Raw genomic sequence first — 19,106 nt, 5'->3', positions numbered from 1 at the left:
TATAGACAATGGTGTACTTTCAGAACTTTTCCTTTGAATTGAGATGCAATTACAAATCTTCTCCACGATGCAGCAGTTTATGATTCAGAGTATAGATGAGATGATTCTGTAACAACTGAAAATTACACTGAAAAAACTGAACCAAGGTCTCCTTTAATAATTTTAGTAAATAGGAAAAACAACAGGAGGCATTTTTAATTTATTTGAATGCTGGTCACACATACAATCATCTTTCTCAGTGTGTTTGAAACCTATTTAATACTGAGCAGTGGTTGGTTTATTACAAATTTCAAAACAAGCATTTTTTAAAAATGAGCTTATTACAACATTATTTGTTAGGTAGCAATACTTTTTTCTCAATTGTGCTTTCAGGATTTGATGCTTTTTGCTCCCACAGGGAAGTGTTAGATTTAACATGATAGTAATGTAAACCAGAAACTAAAAATTGTTTGAAAGGAAATAGTTACATGTGGAAATATTGCTGTTCACATACTACACATTATTGCAATCCAACTGCTTACCTTTAGAGGATGAGCTGGTCTCCTCCGCGCACTGACATCAGGTGTGGCAACTATGAACCGTGGCCAGTCAGACATCCTACTGTGAAGATTCTTACAAGTTGGTGGGGTAATAGAGCTGGCAGATACTGAACGAGGACAAATTGGGATAACTGCAGTATTATGAGAAGTGGATGAAAGGAGTAAAACAAGAATGAAAGAAGAGGAGAAAAGACAGCAAGTGTTAGCTTGAAAGGAATGCAAAAAGAAAGAGCTACCAAAACCATTACTGTCTGTCTCATAGGGGCACAAGAATTTAACTGAAACAAGCAGACATATTCGAGGCAAATACCAAGCAAACTGAAAATTATACTTAAATTATTTATTTTAAAGCATCCCAATTTTTTTACTTCATCAGCACTATTTGCCAATGTTCAAAAAACAAATGCAGTCAATCAAACCCATTGGTCTGGATTTTTGCTGTCAGTGGAGAACAAATGGCACCAGCCATTCTTTAGACCTACACTTACCCAAAGATTTTCAAAAAGATTTGCACTAGAACTTTGTGATTAGAAATCAAAAGCTTCCCAGCACCCTCAAGATATCGGAACAAAAAATCTGGGTGCATCGCCTTAACTAGATTGAAGAATCCTTAGGGGATTTTCACAGTAACTTCATTGCAGTGTTAATGTAAGCCTACTTGTGACAATAAAGATTATTATTACGGAGATACCCAGAGATTAAAGTGGAAAAAGAGTAAATTAAATTTGGTATCGAATTAAAAATTCTTTAAAAAAAAAACGTAATTTATTCCAAACTTATCCAAGAAATACAAAAACTAAATAATCCGGGGAACACTGTCCTCAACTCACAGTTTTACAGTCTGTACAAGTTTCCCCCCCCCCCCCCCCCGCCCTGGGCGAACAATTCCTCGAACATGGTCACGAACAATGCTTGAATTAAAAATTCTCTACCATGAAGTGGAATAATGAAGGGGGATAAATGGTTTAAGAGATTCAAGAGAAAAAAAAATTACATTTTTCTGGATTCTGAAAATAATTTAAATGTTTATTTTCACACAAAAGGTTATTTGACAGATTTATGTGAGGGATGTGAAAAATTTCCATATGCTAAAGTTCTTATTTAATATTTTTGCTGTGATTACAAAGGGACAGAATCATTGATTTTTGCAGGAGCAATGTAACTTTTTGTAACAAGACACAAGAATGTGCGTGCTTTAGGATTGCAGATTGCAGAGTTAATGGGAGCAGTCAGATTTGGTAGTTGTTCCTGGAACACCAAGCTGGTATTCAGAGCAGTTTGCTCTTAAAGGACTCTCTCTAAAAGATTTTGTACCAAAATAAGCAAATGGACATCCTTGTTGTTGACTTTATCCAATGTAGGTATTCAAGGTGTTGGTTTGTTTAATTAGAATTTATATCTATACAGAGACAGGGTTAGAAAACAAGTAAAATGTTGTAACTGTGAAATGTAAATTATTTCTTTGTTGTTAATGTTCTTAATTCTGTATTTAAGGGACTTACGGTGTCGGGGGTGTGCTGAGTAGTCGTACATCAGGTGGCTCTCTGTAAAACCGAAAAATAGGCATTTTTGACCGAATTTAGCCCGGAAAATCAGACTAAAACATCCCCTTACCTCAACGACATGATATATAGTAAAAATGCCAGGAAGCAGCAGCTCAAGTGGCCGCAGCGATACCAAGAATTGCAGTAAGGGACACAAGAGTGATGAGCAAGTGGGTTAGCACTCGCTTTCCTCACCAGGGAGCTGAAGGAGTTGAGAGATGACATTGAGGCCGAAATAAATGTGGCAGTCAAGGTGGCAGAGGCACTGGCCACCATGCAGGTGGCTCCCGATGGCATGGGAAAGAGATTGGAGGCCCAGAGGAGCATGATAAAGGAACTGGAAAAAGCATCAACAGACCTGAGCGACTGAATTGTCGCCCTGGAGGCCGACATCAAGAGGTTGGTGGCGACCTAGAAAAGCCAAAAAGGAAAGGTGGAGGACCAAGAAAATCAGTCGAGGTGGCACAATGTCAGAATGATGGGCCTGCACGAGCGAAGTGAGGGCAACGTAGTGGAGAGAGAGACAGCTTCCCCAACCATTGGAGATCGACAGGGCTCACAGGTCACTCCGGCCGAAACCCAAGGTGGGGGAGCAGTCGAGAGCAGTCATTGCCAAGCAGCACCGATACCAGGACCAGGCAAGGATCCTTCGCTGGGCAAGACAGACAAGCATGCAACTGGGAGGGACATAAAATCAGAGTCTACCAGGTCATTGGGGCGGACCTGGCAAAGCACAGCGCTGAGTTTAATCAGGATAAATCGGCGCTATACAAAAACAAAATTGAATTTGGGATGCTGTACCTAGCCAGGCTCTGGGCAACATATCAGGGCAAGGAACATTACTTTACTGCCCCTGCAGAGGCGAACGGGTTGGTCCATAAGAACGGTTTAGACAGACAGCAAAGGAGACAGTGATAAGGAAGGCACAGAGGAGGCGGAGGCAAACAACGGACAATTTTGCGCGGGACTGCATCGTCTCGTTATGAACAGGAGAGCCAGTTCGTTGAAAGGGGGGGGGGGGGGTGAATATAGCAGAGTGCTGGAGAGGGTAAGGAGGAGATAGAGGGGACACCAGCAAAGCAGGTGGGGGGGGGGCACGACACTAGCAGGAAAGCTGGCACCAGGAAGTATGTGTCAGAGGGGGGCCGTGGTGCATCTCCCACGGTGGGAGAGAGAGTCAGGTGGGTTGGTGTGGGTGGACACAACACCAGCAAGAGGGGGGAAAAGCAGAGGGGTAGACAGAAGGGGGTACGGGGAGAGGGGGCAGCAAGAGGGTTGGGGAACAGACCGCAGGAGCAACAAAACAGTAGGGCGGGGAAGAGCTCTAGACTAGCTTCAGCAGGTCACTCTCGGAAACGAGGATCAAGGTGGCAGTGCTGGTGGACATTTTGGCAGGTCCCTAAACAAAGGGAAACCCCAGAGTGCAGGGACCACCCACATGGTGTACATACAGTTGGTAGTCATGTTGGGCAGCCCCTGGACAAAGGGAAACCCCAGAGCACAGGGTCCGGATTCATGGTGAGAACTGTGACCGCGGCCATTTTAGATAGTCCCCGAACAAAGGGAAACCCCAGAGTGCAGGGGCACAGCTACAAGGCAAGTTTGGTTGATCCCGCAAGAGGGAAAAGTATGAAAACTGACAGTCTTCCTCCAAGAGACGCACCTGAGGGGGAAGAACCGACTGAGGATAAGGAAGGGCTGAGTGGGACAGACTTACCATTTCTGCTATGGAACAAGAGCTAGGGGGGGGTAGCCATATTGATATGCAAGAGGATGGTGTTTAGTGCGACGAGAGCGGTTACGGACCAAGGACGGGTGTTACATAATGGTCAGCTGTGTGCTAGACGGGGGATAGGTGGTCCTTTTCAACGTGTACACTCCCAACTGGGACAACACGTAAAGACGTGCATGGGGAAAATCCCCGACATAGGGCTTGGGGGGGGGGGGGGAGAAAAGAGGGAGAGAGAGGGAGAGAGAGGGAGAGAGAGGGAGAGAGAGGGAGAGAGAGGGAGAGAGAGAGAGAGAGAGGGAGAGAGAGGGAGGGAGAGGGAGGGAGAGGGAGGGAGAGGGAGGGAGAGGGAGGGAGAGGGAGGGAGAGGGAGGGAGAGGGAGGGAGAGGGAGGGAGAGGGAGAGAGAGGGAGGGAGAGGGAGGGAGAGGGAGAGAGAGAGAGAGAGAGGGAGAGAGAGGGAGAGAGAGGGAGGGAGAGGGAGGGAGAGGGAGGGAGAGGGAGGGAGAGGGAGGGAGAGGGAGGGAGGGGGAGGGAGAGGGAGGGAGAGGGAGGGAGAGGGAGGGAGAGGGAGGGAGAGGGAGGGAGAGGGAGGGAGAGGGAGGGAGAGGGAGGGAGAGGGAGGGAGAGGGAGGGAGAGGGAGGGAGAGGGAGAGGGAGGGAGAGGGAGGGAGAGGGAGAGAGAGGGAGAGAGAGGGAGGGAGAGGGAGGGAGAGAGAAACAGTTGGGGACAGTGGACCCATGGCAGTTCATGCACCCAGGTGAGAAGGAATTTCTCGCCAGTACACAAGCTCTATACCTGTATCGACTTCTTTTTAGTGGGAAATCGGTGCTTCCAGAGATAGTAAGAGCGGAATACTCCGCAATTGTAATCTGCGACCATGCTCCACAGTACATGGATGTGAGGTTGGAGAACGGGTGTTAGCGGAAGAAATTGATATATGTGTGTCAGAATTGACATAAGTAATAATAAAGATGTCTCAAGTATTATAACAGCACAGGTCAAGGGAAAAACCAGCAGGCAAGGGGTTAAAAAGTTGGACCTTAAAGAAAAGTCACCTGCACTGGAGATAATTCCATCATCTCACAGGACATTAGGATAAGAAAGGGGACCCACGTCACAGAAATCGTGGCTCTAGCTTGTCTGTAGGAGATTCATTGTCCAGCCCAGTGCAGGGGATAGAAACACATTAATACTCCATCCAGAAGTTCAGGGTAAAGGAAATATGTTGAACAGAATCCAGGAGATTGGAAAGAAACATTGTATTAGCTGATCGGTTTCCCATTAAAGGGACCAGAAAATATGCATACTGATCACCTTGTAATGTTCCAACTGAATTGAGGACGTCAATGCCTACTTGTAAATCTGAAAGAACCTTAAATATATCTGCGTGTAATTCTGACTATGATCAGAGCTGACTTTTGCGAGCTAAGGCTAGCAGCAGAACTTGCCTCTCCTGTGTGTACACGCAATTCCAAATAAACTTTTACAACTCCACGCGGTCGAGAACAGACTCTGAGCTTTACAGGGATGTGAGGTTGGAGACTGGGCCATGACCAACCCCACATGGGAGGTTGGACACGACCCTCCTGGCTGACAAGGTCTTCTGCCAGAAACGATCACAGGCCATAGGCAAGTACGTTACTAACAACTGGAACGGGGAAGTCTCACCTTCCATGTTCTGGGAGGCATTAAAGGCGGTGATTAGAGGGGAAATTATTGCCTACAAGGCACGCAGAGATAGGGACGAGAGAGCAGCTAGGCAACAACTGATTGACTCCATTCTGGAGGTCGACAGAAGGTACTCCGAGGCCCCGATCATAGAGCTTCTGGCAGAGGAGGAAAAGCTACAAATGGACTTTAACCTGTTATCCACCAGGAAGGCAGTGCACTGACTCCACCAGATACGGGAGACCTTCCACGAACACAGGAGACACAGCTAGTTACCTGCTGGCCCACCAACTGAGAAGTCAGGCAGCCACCAGGAAAATAGATCAGATGAAGTTAGCAGAGATCAACTGGTAGCCGAATCAAAAAAGGTCAACAAAGCGTTCAAGGCTTTCTACTGGGGGCTGCACACCTCGGGGCTGCAACAGTTCCTCAACAGACTGGACATGCCAGTTGTTCGGGACGGCAGACAGAGGGAGCTGAATGAACCACTAGGACTGGGAGATGTCATGGAGAGCATCAATTCCATGCAGGCGGGGAAGGCGCCGGGACCAACAGGTTCCTGGTGGACTTCTACAAAACATTTGCAATGTCTCTGACCTCGCACCTTCGGCAGATGTTCGCAGACTTGATAGCGAGGGGCACCCTGCCTCCAACACTAACACAAGCCACCATTTCACCGATACACAGAGCATAGTGGCTAGCGCAGTTACTTCACAGCTCCAGGGTCCCAGGTTCGATTCCCGGTTTGGGTCACTGTCTGTGTGGAGCCTGCACATTCTCCCAGTGTCTGCGTGGGTTTCCTCCGGGTGCTCCGGTTTCCTCCTACAGTCCAAAGATGTGCGGGTTAGGTAGATTGGCTAAATTGCCCTTAGTGTCCAAAAAGGGTAAGTGGGGTTACTGGGTTACGGGAATAGGGTGAAGGTGTGGGCTTGAGTAGGGTGCTCTTTCCAACAACTGGTGCGGACTCGATGGGCCGAATGGCCTCCTTCTGCACTGTAAATTCTATTATTCTATGATACCCAAAAAAGGACAAAGACCCAACAGAATTCTGGCTAAGCGGCTGGAGAACTATGCACCAGAGGTGGTCGCAGAGGACCAGACGGGCTTTGTTAAAGGTAGACAGCTAACAGTGAACATCAGATGACTGCTGAACATGATACTGACCCCATCCAGGAGAAAACACCAGAAAAGAGGCCTGAGCAATTCCCATCCACCACCACTCTCCTCCGTCTGGCTGAACTTGTTCTATCTCTCAACAACTTCTCCTTTAACTCATACCACGTTCTCCAAATCAAAGGTGTAGCAATGGGTCTTAGCTGCGCTTGCCTTTCCATGGGGTATGTGGAACATTCCTTGTTCCAGGCCTATCTGGGTCCCCTCCCACAACTCCTTTACCGGTACCTCGATGACTAGTTTGGTGCCGCTTCATGCTCTCGTCCGAACCTGGAAAAATTAATCAACTTCGCTTCCAGTTTCCACCCCTCCATCACTTTTACCCACCCTTGTTGAATGTACAATGTATAAAATGTAAAAACTTCAATGAAACCATTTTTCAAAAAAATTCTGCATTTAAAGTTTGTTTTACCATAAAAACTGTCTGCTGGTCAGTGTTACCACTCCTGTGGTGCAGCAATACTTCCTCACAATTTTCCAAAGTAAAAAATTGGGTCCTAGTCCAGGATCTTAACAAAAGATTGGGGCTCGGCTCCGGACCGATAATGTTGATCATACTTAAATATTTGTAAACACAGATATGGATAAATGGCAGCAATTTCTAGTGTGTTTGCTGGGCTTTTAGGAGTACAGCAGCTGAATACTGAGTTTCTCAGTGAGATTTTGTTATAGCAAAGTTTTTGGAGGAGCAATGGAACTCTGACAGCATATTTCCGATTTCTGCATCTGTGGATCAGGAAGCAGCTGTTCAATTTAATTCTCAATAAGGGTGAACGTTTATTTCCATTACAAAATCTAGCATACGGACTCGAGTGTGTGCACTTTTCCCATGTATAAAATGATAATATAATAATTGCTTATTGTCACGAGTAGACTACAATGACGTTACTGTGAAAAACCCTGGGGGCGATTCTCCGATATGGATGCCAAGTTTTCGCGGCGTCGTGAACGCGTCACGTTTCACGACGGCGCGAACAGGGCCCGGGCATGACCTATTCGGGCCAGCACGGCGCTGGAGCGGTTCACGCCGTTCCAGCGTCCTTATGCGGCGCCAAATGGCCGCCGCGCCAACCCGCGCATGCGTAGTTGGGGCAGTCCAATCCTGTGCATGCGCAGTTGGGCCGCGCCATCCTGTGCATGCGCGGGGAACGTTTTACGCACGCCGGCCCCTCACCAACATGGCGCCGGTGTTCTGGGGCCGCGCGTGGAAGGAGGTAGGCCCGGGAGGGGGGGGGGGGGGGGGGGGGGGGTGTGGAAAGAGAGGCCGGCCCGCCGATCGATGGGCCCCGATCGCGGGCCAGACCCCAACGGAGGCCACCCTGGTGAAGGAGCCCCCCTCCCTCCCCCACAGGCCGCCCGCGGCCCCCCCCCACAGCATTCCCGCAGAGTTCCCGCTAGCAGCGACCAGGGGTGGACGACCGCTCGCCGGTTCTCCGAGCTGCCCGGTACGAATTGCATGGCGCTGGTTTCCGGGGGATGGGAGAATCGTGTGCGGTGGTCAGGGCGGCGTGTCGCGATTCGCACGGTGCCCCGGCGATTCTCCCACCCGGTGTGTGTGGGGGGGGGGGAAGAGAGAAGAATAGCGCCCCCTGGACGCCACATTCCGGCGCCTGTTCGGGGAGGCTGGTATGGGAATTGTACCCGCGCTGCTGGCATTGTTCTGCACTACAAACCAGCTATTTAGCCCACTGTACTAAACCAGCCCCTTGTATTAAATTATATTCTTGTATTTAGCAGCAGTAGCAACTATGTCCATAACAATTGGCCAAAAGGTATACTTGGTTGGGATCCATTTCCACACCTCTCCAAGAAATAAACTCTCCGCAATTATCAAGTTTTTCAACAAACAGCAATGGTTTTGGTATTACAATGCAGCTATAAAACATGCATTGAGAAACTTCTACACATTTGTCAATAGTGACTAAGCAACCGATTACTAAACAGCTGATTGGCTGAAACACATTTAAGTACTGTAATAGTTCTTTTTACTTCACATCCATTCAGCTGTCAAAACACAGAGGATACAGAAAACTTGTAGCACAGTGTAGGAAGAAGATAGAGGACAGGTTTTTGTTGGAAAAGATCAGCAGAATTGGTCTCACTTCAAATAAAGAACAACAGTAAAACAGTACGTCAGGCAATTAATTAAGACAAGCTTCAAAACAGAAATGCAACATTCCAGATCAGATACTGCTAAAATTACTTAATTTCATTATAAAATTAACACATTTTCCAAACGCCAGCCTGCACATACAAAACTCAAGCAGTTATCGTGCATCACTGCCACATTTTGAAATTAACTACTGTCGAGACCCTGATTTAATTAAGCCAAACAACAGCTTATTGGTGGGTCATTGAGTTTAATAGCTGGACACTTTTGTAGTCAGTGGGTTTACAAGCAGCTTTAAGATGCATTTTTAAAGAAGCTTAGAACTTTAATGCATGCTGGCTGGATGTTTAATTTAGCTGATGGGAAAGGATTTCTCATTTTCAATTTTAAGTTGCATACTTGCCACATTTAGACCATAGTTTCAGATTGTCAGCTACCATGGTTCTAATTTTTATACTAGAGTGCGATTGGAACAAGTTTTGAATTAAAATTCTGTTGCATTTACTTTTCTTTTAAACATTTCAGGGGTAATCCCACAGCCTGAGCTGCACTGAAAATGAAAAAAATGAAATGAAAATCGCTTATTGTCACAAGTAGGCTTGAAATGAAGTTACTGTGAAAAGCCCCTAGTCACCACATTCCGGCGCCTGTTCGGGGAGGCTGGTACAGGAACCAGCACTGGAATCAGCAGTCAATTTAAAAAGCAGAATAAAAGCAATTTAGAATTAGAACTTGGGCACAGGATAAACATGATGGATTGCCTCCCCCCACCCCCCCCCCCCCCCCCAACAACTCTCTACTCAAATGTCACGTCTCCCCACATTCCCCAAAAGCAGCACTCTTGTATCAAGATGTATGAAAGATATTTTTTAAATGGTCAAACAGCGGTATTGCTGCAATATTCGAAAACAAGTCATGAATAAATTGTAGTTACCAGGAGAGAGGAATCAAGAATTTCCAATTGTTCCAAGACACCTGGGCAATATGGAGAATGTTTAATCCCATTTTTGTCCTAAACACCGTCTCCCGCCCCCACCTTCCACAGGGCCCTCTGTCACTTGTTCTCATGAATTGCTTTCACAGCAGAACAGTGACTCCTGTTCTGCCATTGACACATGCTTTTATGCTACTTTCTTGCCTTTATGCTACTTTCAGCATCTTCTTTAGTCTTTAACGCAACCATTAACACTGCCTATGTCTTGTGCCAATGGCATCTTTGTCAAATCTCTCTCCCCCACCTATCTCTGACCTATTCTGCTCCACCCCCATTTAAACAGTATAAAATTCATCACATTTCCCCCTCTCTTTAGCTCTGAAGAGTCATCAAAATGTTATTGGTTTCTCTCACTGCCAGAGCATTTAGTGTTTTTATTTTATATGGAAATTTCTTTCGCCAATTATCTTTTCTTCCTCTGCTGACTCCAGCATCTCCTAATATAGCATCCATTACAAGCTTCAGTTTAAATAAAGTGGCAATTTGTTCATGGGAAATATCGCAACTAAGCTTGTTCCTTTCTAATGTACAAACAGATTGACTTAGCAACTGCAGAGGACTGTCAACAGGGTCCAAGCACACTTTTAAAAATTCTTTTGCCTTTTTTAGCCCAGAAGTCACTGATCAATTTTCTCTGAGAGCTCTACTCTCTGAGAAAGCTCAAAGAGCTTAACTCTTAGTCCACTGAATTTGGGACTTAGCTGCATGGCTCAGGATACACCAGAAGATGCATTAATTTTGAAGAAAAATGCCAATATTCAAACCAAGGAAATGCCATATAAAGTCTGCACACGTTCACAAAGGTTTAACATGTGACATGCAATCCACTCCGGGGAACGATGTACAGATATTAATTTATTCACAATTAGAATATTGCACCATTTAGATAAGCTGAAAGTTTCTACTGGGCACACTATCCACAAAATTCTAATGGTTCAGAAACTTCTATTAAAAATGAATGGTGAAATTAGAGATTCCATGGTTGCAATAGCTTTCATAGGGAGTGCTGGTTGGGAAAGTCACAAACCTGTAATACCTCAATTTCCTATCCATTTAAATTAATGAATGGAAAACCAAGCACAGTAGGCTTATGACTTCTCAGCTCAGTGAACCATAATCATCTTTCTCAAACCACAACACAACCAAAGCTAAATAAGCAATAAAATCATATCAATTTACTTTATCATTACTTTGAAACCAGGAATTCCACAAACCAGACAGGAAATACAACTTTGCACCGCTTACATTCTGCATAATTATTGGAATCACCACCACAATACTCATTGTAGCTTGTTTGTAATACCTAAGAGTAGATTTAAATGTTTTTCCAGTTTGGTTTGCTTGCTCTAGACCTACACCAAACTATTTAGTTAGTTTCCGAATCCAAATCTAAAACCTCTAATAAATTCTACATGATAAACTTACGTGAAACATATGTTTTACTACTATAAATGAATGATTAAAATTACCCATTAGAATTGCACCTCTGCAATCCGATCACAGATATCCTATTATGTAGTGGAACTAATATTCCAGTAAAACGTTTCTTCTCATTTCCTCACAATTTTCACCTTCACTTTAAATATCTAAAGTTCTACTAGTTTGAACAGTCACGTCAACATACAGATAGCTACTTTAGCCTGTATAATTAAGAAAGTTACATTTTAATATGGAGAATTACCTGCATCCTGACCATTCCCGTATAAGGCAGCAGTACTTCTGCTCCTAGCTAGGAACGAGTGTGTAGGTGTCAGAAGGCGAGTGACAATGCTACTTTCCCAAGGACTGAGCTGTAAACGTCGGGCTATGCAGAATAAATTAAAGAAAAGTTAGACATTACACACAGTTGCAGAGGTAAATACTGTGCATTGCTGTTCAAGTAGATCCTTGTGTGTCATTATTTTAAGTACTGGAGGGAAAAAGCATTGCTGCCAGAATGTATGCAATTAAATTAATCAATAGAAGCCAGTGTAACTTAATGGACTGTTGCTGGAGGTAGCAGTGATGGCAAAAATTCTGCAGGCATGTTACCAAAATGGCAGTACAATTTACTAACAAATCGAGCATTACATGTGATATATTAGATGCTTCAGCAACATACATATTCTTTGCTCAATTAAGCATTAAGTCATAAAAGGTTATTTTAATTCAAAGTAACCAAGGCAAAGTAACCAAAATGTTGAACCTTTCAAAATATACAAATATTTGAAAGGCAATTTATAGACAAGAGGCAAAATAAAATCAATTTCATGCAGAGCAAAGGGATTATTATATTAAAACATGATAAACTTGTCATGTACAAGCATTCCAAAAGTTGCACTTTCAGGCTCAACACTGCAATGTGAAACCAGTCTGGAAATCAAATCCTTTTGCTGTACAAATGAATAGTTCTTCTGAAAATTTTCATTAGCCAATTGTATAACTATGAACTGAAAAATGCTTTTATATACTGCAATTCAAAATCAGTATAACATTAACCCTACAAACTTCTTGATGATCTTAAATACCTCACAATTAGATTATTCTTTAGTGTTCCATATCCGTGGAATACAAGCCTATTCTATGGACGTGTCCTCAAAGTTTAACCCTTTTAATAATGGCATTATTTGGATTAATCTGCAATTAAGTCTCCTCCAAAGCCGATGTATGTCCTTCCTGAAACATGCTGTCCAGAAGTAAATGCAGTACACTCCAAATGGGGTTGAATCAAAGTTCTGTACAGCTGTAACAATTCCACCCCTTTGTTTTAGAACATAGAACATTACAGCTCAGTACGGACCTTTCGGCCCTCGATGTTGCGCCAACCTGTGAAACCACTTTAAAGCCCATCTACACTATTCCCTTATCGTCCATTTCTATATGTCTATCCAATGACCATTTGAATGCCCTTAGTGTTGGCGAGTCCACTATTGTTGCAGGAGGGCATTCCATGCCCTTACTACTCTCTGAGTAAAGAACCTACCTCTGACATCTGTCCTATATCTATCTCCCCTCAATTTAAAGCTATGTCCCCTCGTGCTAGACATCACCATCCGAGGAAAAAGGCTCTCACTGTCCACCCTATCCAATCCTCTGATCATCTTGTATGCCTCAATTAAGTCACCTCTTAACCTTCGTCTCTCTAACGAAAACAGCCTCAAGTCCCTCAGCCTTTCCTCATAAGATCGTCCCTCCATACCAGGCAACATTCTGGTAAATCTCCTCTGCACCCTTTCCAATGCTTCCACATCCTTCCTATAATGCGGCGACCAGAATTGCATGCAATACTCCAAATGCGGCCGCACCAGAGTTTTGTACAGCTGCAACATGACCTCATGGCTCCGAAACTCAATTCCTCTACCAATAAAGGCTAACACACCGTACGCCTTCTTAACAACCCTCTCAGCCTGGGTGGCAACTTTCAGGGATCTATGTACATGTACACCGAGATCTCTCTGCTCATCCACACTGCCAAGAATCTTACCATTAGCCCAGTACTCTGTCTTCCTGTTATTCCTTTCAAAATGAATCATCTCACACTTTTCTGCATTAAACTCCATTTGCCACCTCTCAGCCCAGCGCTGCAGCTTATCTATGTCGCTCTGTAACTTGTAACATCCTTCCGCACTGTCCACAATTCCACCGATTTTAAGTGTCATCTGCAAATTTACTCATCCATCCTTCTACGCCTTCCTCCAGGTCATTTATAAAAATGACAAACAGCAGTGGCCATAAACAGATCCTTGTGGTACACCACTAGTAACTGGACTCCAGTCTGAACATTTCCCAACAACCACCACCCTTTGTCTTCTTCCAGCTAGCCAATTTCTGATCCAAACTGCTAAATCACCCTGAATCCCATGCCTCTGTATTTTCTGCAGTAGCCTACCGTGGGGAACCTTATCAAACGCTTTACTGAAATCCATATACACCAATCAACTGCTTTACCCTCATCCACCTGTTTGGTAACCTTCTCAAAGAACTCAATAAGGTTTGTGAGGCACGACCTACCCTTCACAAAACAGTGTTGACTATCTCTAATCAAATTATTCCTTTCCAGATGATTATACATCCTATCTCTTATAAACCTTTCCAAGATTTTGCCCACAACAGAAGTAAGGCTCACTGGTCTATAGATACCGGGGTTGTCTCTACTCCCCTCCTTGAACAAGGGGACAACATTTGCTATCCTCCAGTCTTTTGGCACTATTCCTTTAGACAAAGATTACTTAAAGATCAAAGCCAAAGGCTCAGCAATCTCCTCCCTAGCTTCCCAGAGAATCCTAGGATAAATCCCATCCGGCCCAGGGGACTTATCTATTTTCACACTTTCCAGAATTGCTGACACCCCCTCCTTATGAACCTCAAGCCCTTCTAGTCTAGTAGCCTGAATCTCAGTATTCTCCTTGACAACATTGTCTTTTTCCTGTGTGAATACTGACAAAAAATATTCATTTAGCACCTCTCCTATCTCCTCGAACTTTTCTAACCCTCTTTGAGATAAAGCCTATGTTTTTGGTATCTGCCTACCACCTTTCTGTAATTTTGGTACTTGAACCTTTCAATATTACTTCTCACCACTTTGAAATATTTTGATCCATGTCTTAGGCCCAAGGTGAATGATTTCACATGTTTCTAAATGCCAGTTTCATCCATTGCAACTTTGTTCTATCCACTTTTTCTACTTTATCACTTATTTATACGGTTCTCTATTCCTGCACCCGTCATTAATATAGTGAAAGCAGAGGCCCTAGTACAGATCTCTGGAGGACTCCAATCTGAGTACGTACCCATATGTCTAAACTGTCTCCTGCTCCCGAACAATTCCTCTGCTACAGTGCCGAAGGAGGCCATTCAGTTCATCATGTCTGAACTGGCTCTCTGAACGAGTAATTCATTTAATGCCCTTCTCCTGCCTTCTCCCCATAACCACATTCTTCCTTTTCAGATAAGTCGAATTCCATTTAAATGTTTCAATTAAATCTGCCTCCACCGCACTCTCAGGTAGTGCATTCCAGATCTTTAATATTAGCTGCGTGAAGAAGTTCTCTCATATCTCTTTTGCTTCTTTTGCCAAATGCTTTAAATCCGTGCCTTCGCGTTCTCAATCTTTCACGAGTGGAAACTGATTCGTAGAATCATAGAATTTACAGTGCAGAAAGAGACCATTCGGTCCATCGAGTCTGCACCAGCCCTTGGAAAGAGCATCCTACCCAAGCCCACATCTCTACCCTTTCCCCGTAATCCATAACCCCACCCAACCTTTTATTTTGGACACTAAGGGCAATTTAGCACGGCCAATCCACCTAACTTGCACATCTTTGGACTGTGGGAGGAAACTGGAGCACTCGGAGGAATCCCACGCAGACACGGGGAAAATGTGCAGACTCCGCACAGACAGTGACCCAAGCCGGGAATCGAACCTGGGACCCTGGAGCCGAGAAGCAACTGTGCTAACCACTCTGCTACCCTATCTATCTGCTCCCTATCTATTCTGCTCAGACTCCTCATGATTTTGAACATTTCCATCAAATCTTCTCACACCTTTCCTTTCTCCAAGGTAAACAGTTCTAACTCCCCGGGTGGAACAAACCATTACAAGGGGACATAAATTTAAGGTGAATGGTGGCAGATATAGGGGGGGTTGTCAGAGGTAGGTTCTTTACCCAGAGAGTAGTGGGGACATGGAATGCACTGCCTGTGGAAATAGTTGAGTCGGAAACATTAGGGACCTTCAAGTGGCTATTGGATAGGTACATGGATTACGGTAGAATGATGGGGTGTAGATTAATTTGTTCTTAATCTAGGAAAAAAGTTCGGCACAACATGGTGGGCCGAAAGGCCTGTTCTGTGCTGTATTTTTCTATGGTCTATGTTCTCCAATCTATCTGCATCACTGAAGTTCCTCATTCCTGGAACCACTCTCGCAAATCTTTTCTGCATTCTCTCCAGTGCTGCTTGAAGAATCATATGGACATGAAACGTTAACTCTTTCTCTCTCCACAGATGCTGCCAGACCAGCTGAGTCTGTCCAGGATTTAGCTTTTATCTCAGGCTTTCAGCATTTTGCTTTTCTTTCAACATACTCTTCTTACTCTTGCACTCTATGCCCCTATAATACAATTTCAACTATTCCTGACACTTTGAATGACTTGTGCACATAGACATCCAGGTCCCTTTGTTCCTGCACCACTTTTAGAGTTGTACTCTTTATTTTATATTGTCCCTACATGTTCTTCCTACCAAAATGAAATCACTTCACATTTCTCTCCATTGAACCACATCTCATACCTGTCCACGCATTGCACCAACTTGTCTGTATCTTTTTGAAGTTATACACTATCCACCTCCCAGTTCACAATGCTTCTTCTTTTTCTATCATCTCCAAATTTTGAAATTCTGGCCTGTACACCAAGGTCAAGGTGTTTAATGTACATACAAAAAGAAAGAGTCCCAACGCTGATCGCCAGGGGACTCTACAACAAACATTCCTCAAGTGCGAAAAACATCCGTTAACCACTACTTCCTGTTTCCTGAATTTCTCATCCATGCTGCTAATGTTCCTTTTATTTTGAGAGCTACAAGTCTGTTGTATGACACTTATCAACTAGCTGGTCCGTGTGCACCACATCAACACATTCTGTTACTCTTCAAAAAACATTAGCAAGTTAGTCAAATATAAATTTCTCTTAAGAAAGTCATGTTGACTTTCCTTAATTAACCTTAATTTTCCATTAATGGGCAGCACGGTGGCGCAGTGGGTTCGCCCTGCTGCCTCACGGCGCCGAGGTCCCAGGTTCGATTCCGGCTCTGGGTCACTGTACGTGTGGAGTTTGCACATTCTCCCCGTGTTTGTATGGGTTTCGCCCCCACAACCCAAAAATGTGCAGGCTAGGTGGGTTGGCCATGCTAAATTGCTCCTTAATTGGAAAAAATTAATTGGGTACTCTTTAAAAGAAAAATAAAAAAAAAATTTTAATTTGCATTAATTTTGTCACAAGTTATTGCTTCTAGTTTTCCCACCATCAAAGTTAAACTGATTGGCAGGTAGTCACTGAGCTTTCTTTACATCCTTTTTTGAACAAAGGTGTGATGTCTCCAGTCCTCTGCCGCCATCCAAGTATAAGAAAGCTGGAAAGTTATAGCCAGCCACTGCAATTCCCATTCCCCTCAGTATCCTTGGATGCATCTCATCTGATCCTGGTGCCGTATCAATTTTAAATATGGACAGCCTATCCAATACTTCCACCGTATCAATTTTATACCCTTGTCAGAACTCCAGATCCATAGAAAGATGGTTGAATCTTCACTGTTCTCTGAAATGTCCCAACAAGTCACTCAGTTCAAGCAGAATTATGGACGGGTAACAGGTGATGCCTTCCCCGCAATACCCACATCTTATGACATTTTTTTTTAAAAAAAACATGTTTTATAGGCGAACAGGATTTGGTGTGATTTAGGATAAATGGAGTAAAGGTTTGGATGAATTCAAGTTTACGGAGAGCGAAAGATGGCAGGCTACTCATGCTGCAGTGGGAATTGGAATTGTGGAGTCTGGATGAGGGTTTTAGCAGCAGATGAGAGGTGATATTATGGAGGTGGAAGTAAGCAGCCTTGTGGTAAAAAGGATGAGGCCATAAACTTAGCCCAACATCAAATAAGCTGCCAAGTTGTGAGCAGTGTGGTTTACCCTCGGCAGTGGCCAGGGAATGGGACTGAATGAGTGATGAGGAAATAAAGTTGGTGGAGAGTCAAAGCAAATAAGCTTTCCAAAATGGAAGAAATTTCAGCTCATCAAGAATTGGATATTGAACAATACAGAAGCAATGGAGCAATGGCGAGGGTTCAGTTGTCTGGACACTTAGAAAATGAAAGTTAAAGCAGAGGTAGGAGTGCACGAGGACTTTAAACTAGTTAAAGAGGAGGGAGGGCTCAGTAAATTTTCCAGAACAATGAATAGAACAGAGTGTCTGGAAAGCAGCAGGAATCTAACTTTAGGCACAGCAGATAAATGGACACCTATTGGGCAGTCAATGCAGGACTGAGGGTGTTGTACTTAAATGCGCGCAATATACAAAACAAGGTAAATGCGTTTGCAACGTATATTGAAATTGGCGGGTACGATGTTGTGGACATCACAGATGTGGCTACAAGGGGATCAGGGCTGGAATCTAAATATCCAACGAAGTGTCTCCTGTCGAAAGGACAGGTAGATGGGCGGGGGGGGGGGGGGGGGGGGGGTTGTCTTCTTAGCAAGAAGTGATTTAAGGCATAGAATCTGTGTGGGTAGAGCTGAGGAATTGCAAAGGAAAAAAGACTCTGATGGGAGTTTTATACAGGTCCCCAGCAGTAATCAGGATGTGGGGCAGAAAATAAATCAGGAGATAGAAAAGGCACATAAGAAATGCAATATTACAATAATCATGGGGGACTCCAATATGGACTGGGAAAATCAGGTTGGTAGTGGATCCCAAGAAAAGGAATTTGTGGAATGTCTAAGAGATTTTTTTGGGGGGGGCGGGGGCAGCTTTTGGTACAGCCCACCAGTGAACAGGCAATTCTGAATTTGGTGATATGTAATGAGCAGACTTGATTAGGGAACTTAACGTGAAGGAACCCTTAGGGGCCAGTGACCACAATATGATAGAATTTACCCTGCAGTTCGAGAGGGAGAAGCTGGAATCAGATGTAACAACATTATAATTGAATAAAGGGAACTACAAAGCCATGAGAGAGGAGCTGGCCAGATTTGTTTGGAAGGTAAGCCGAGCAGGGAAGGTGGTGGAACAGCTATGGGTTATTGGGGGTTATTCAAGAGGCACGACAGAAATTCATCCCACAGATGAAGAAACATGCTCAGTTGAGGACAAGGTAACCATGGCTGACAAGGGAAGTCAGGGACAGCATAAAAGCAAAAGAAAAAGCATACAATGTTACTAGTGGTGTACCACAACGATCTGTTTTGGGGCCACTGCTATTTGTCATTTTTATAAATGACCTGGAGGAGGGCGTAGAAGGATGGGTGAATAAATTTGCAGATGACACTAAAGTCGGTGGAATTGTGGACAGTGCAGAAGGATGTTACAAGTATCAGAGGGACATAGATAAGCTGCAGCGCTGGGCTGAGAGGTGGCAAATGGAGTTTAATGCAGAAAAGTGAGAGGTGATTCATTTTGGAAGGAATAACAGGAAGACAGAGTACTGGGCTAATGGTAGGATTCTTGGCAGTGTGGATGAGCAGAGGGATCTCGGTGTCCATGTACATAGATCCCTGAAAGTTGCCACCTAGGCTGAGAGGATTGTTAAGAAGGCGTACGGTGTGTTAGCATTTATTGGTAGAGGGATTGAGTTTCTGAGCCATGAGGTC

The 19,106-nt window shown here is 44.3% G+C and overlaps 1 protein-coding gene across 8 annotated transcripts in view; it reads right to left on the bottom strand.

The window, feature by feature from the left end:
- map7b (microtubule-associated protein 7b) overlaps positions 1–19,106 on the bottom strand; it is a 284,290-nt gene that overhangs the window by 72,443 nt on the left and 192,741 nt on the right. For 6 of the 8 annotated variants that reach the window (XR_011940761.1, XM_072499672.1, XM_072499677.1 and 3 more), the window contains 2 exons: positions 11,442–11,564; positions 522–670 (listed from right to left, as the gene is read on the bottom strand). Coding sequence is in view for 7 of the 8 variants with exons in the window: in XM_072499672.1 (XP_072355773.1) it covers positions 522–670; positions 11,442–11,564 (272 nt within the window). In the remaining variant the exon portion in view is untranslated. The remainder of the gene's footprint in view (positions 1–521; positions 671–11,441; positions 11,565–19,106) is intronic. The other 2 variants (XM_072499671.1, XM_072499676.1) reach the window with 1 other exon arrangement.

The sequence above is a fragment of the Scyliorhinus torazame genome, chromosome 4, assembly GCF_047496885.1.
Source record: "Scyliorhinus torazame isolate Kashiwa2021f chromosome 4, sScyTor2.1, whole genome shotgun sequence".
Lineage (NCBI taxonomy): Eukaryota > Metazoa > Chordata > Chondrichthyes > Carcharhiniformes > Scyliorhinidae > Scyliorhinus > Scyliorhinus torazame.
This window is presented reverse-complemented; position numbering and strand designations above follow the sequence as displayed.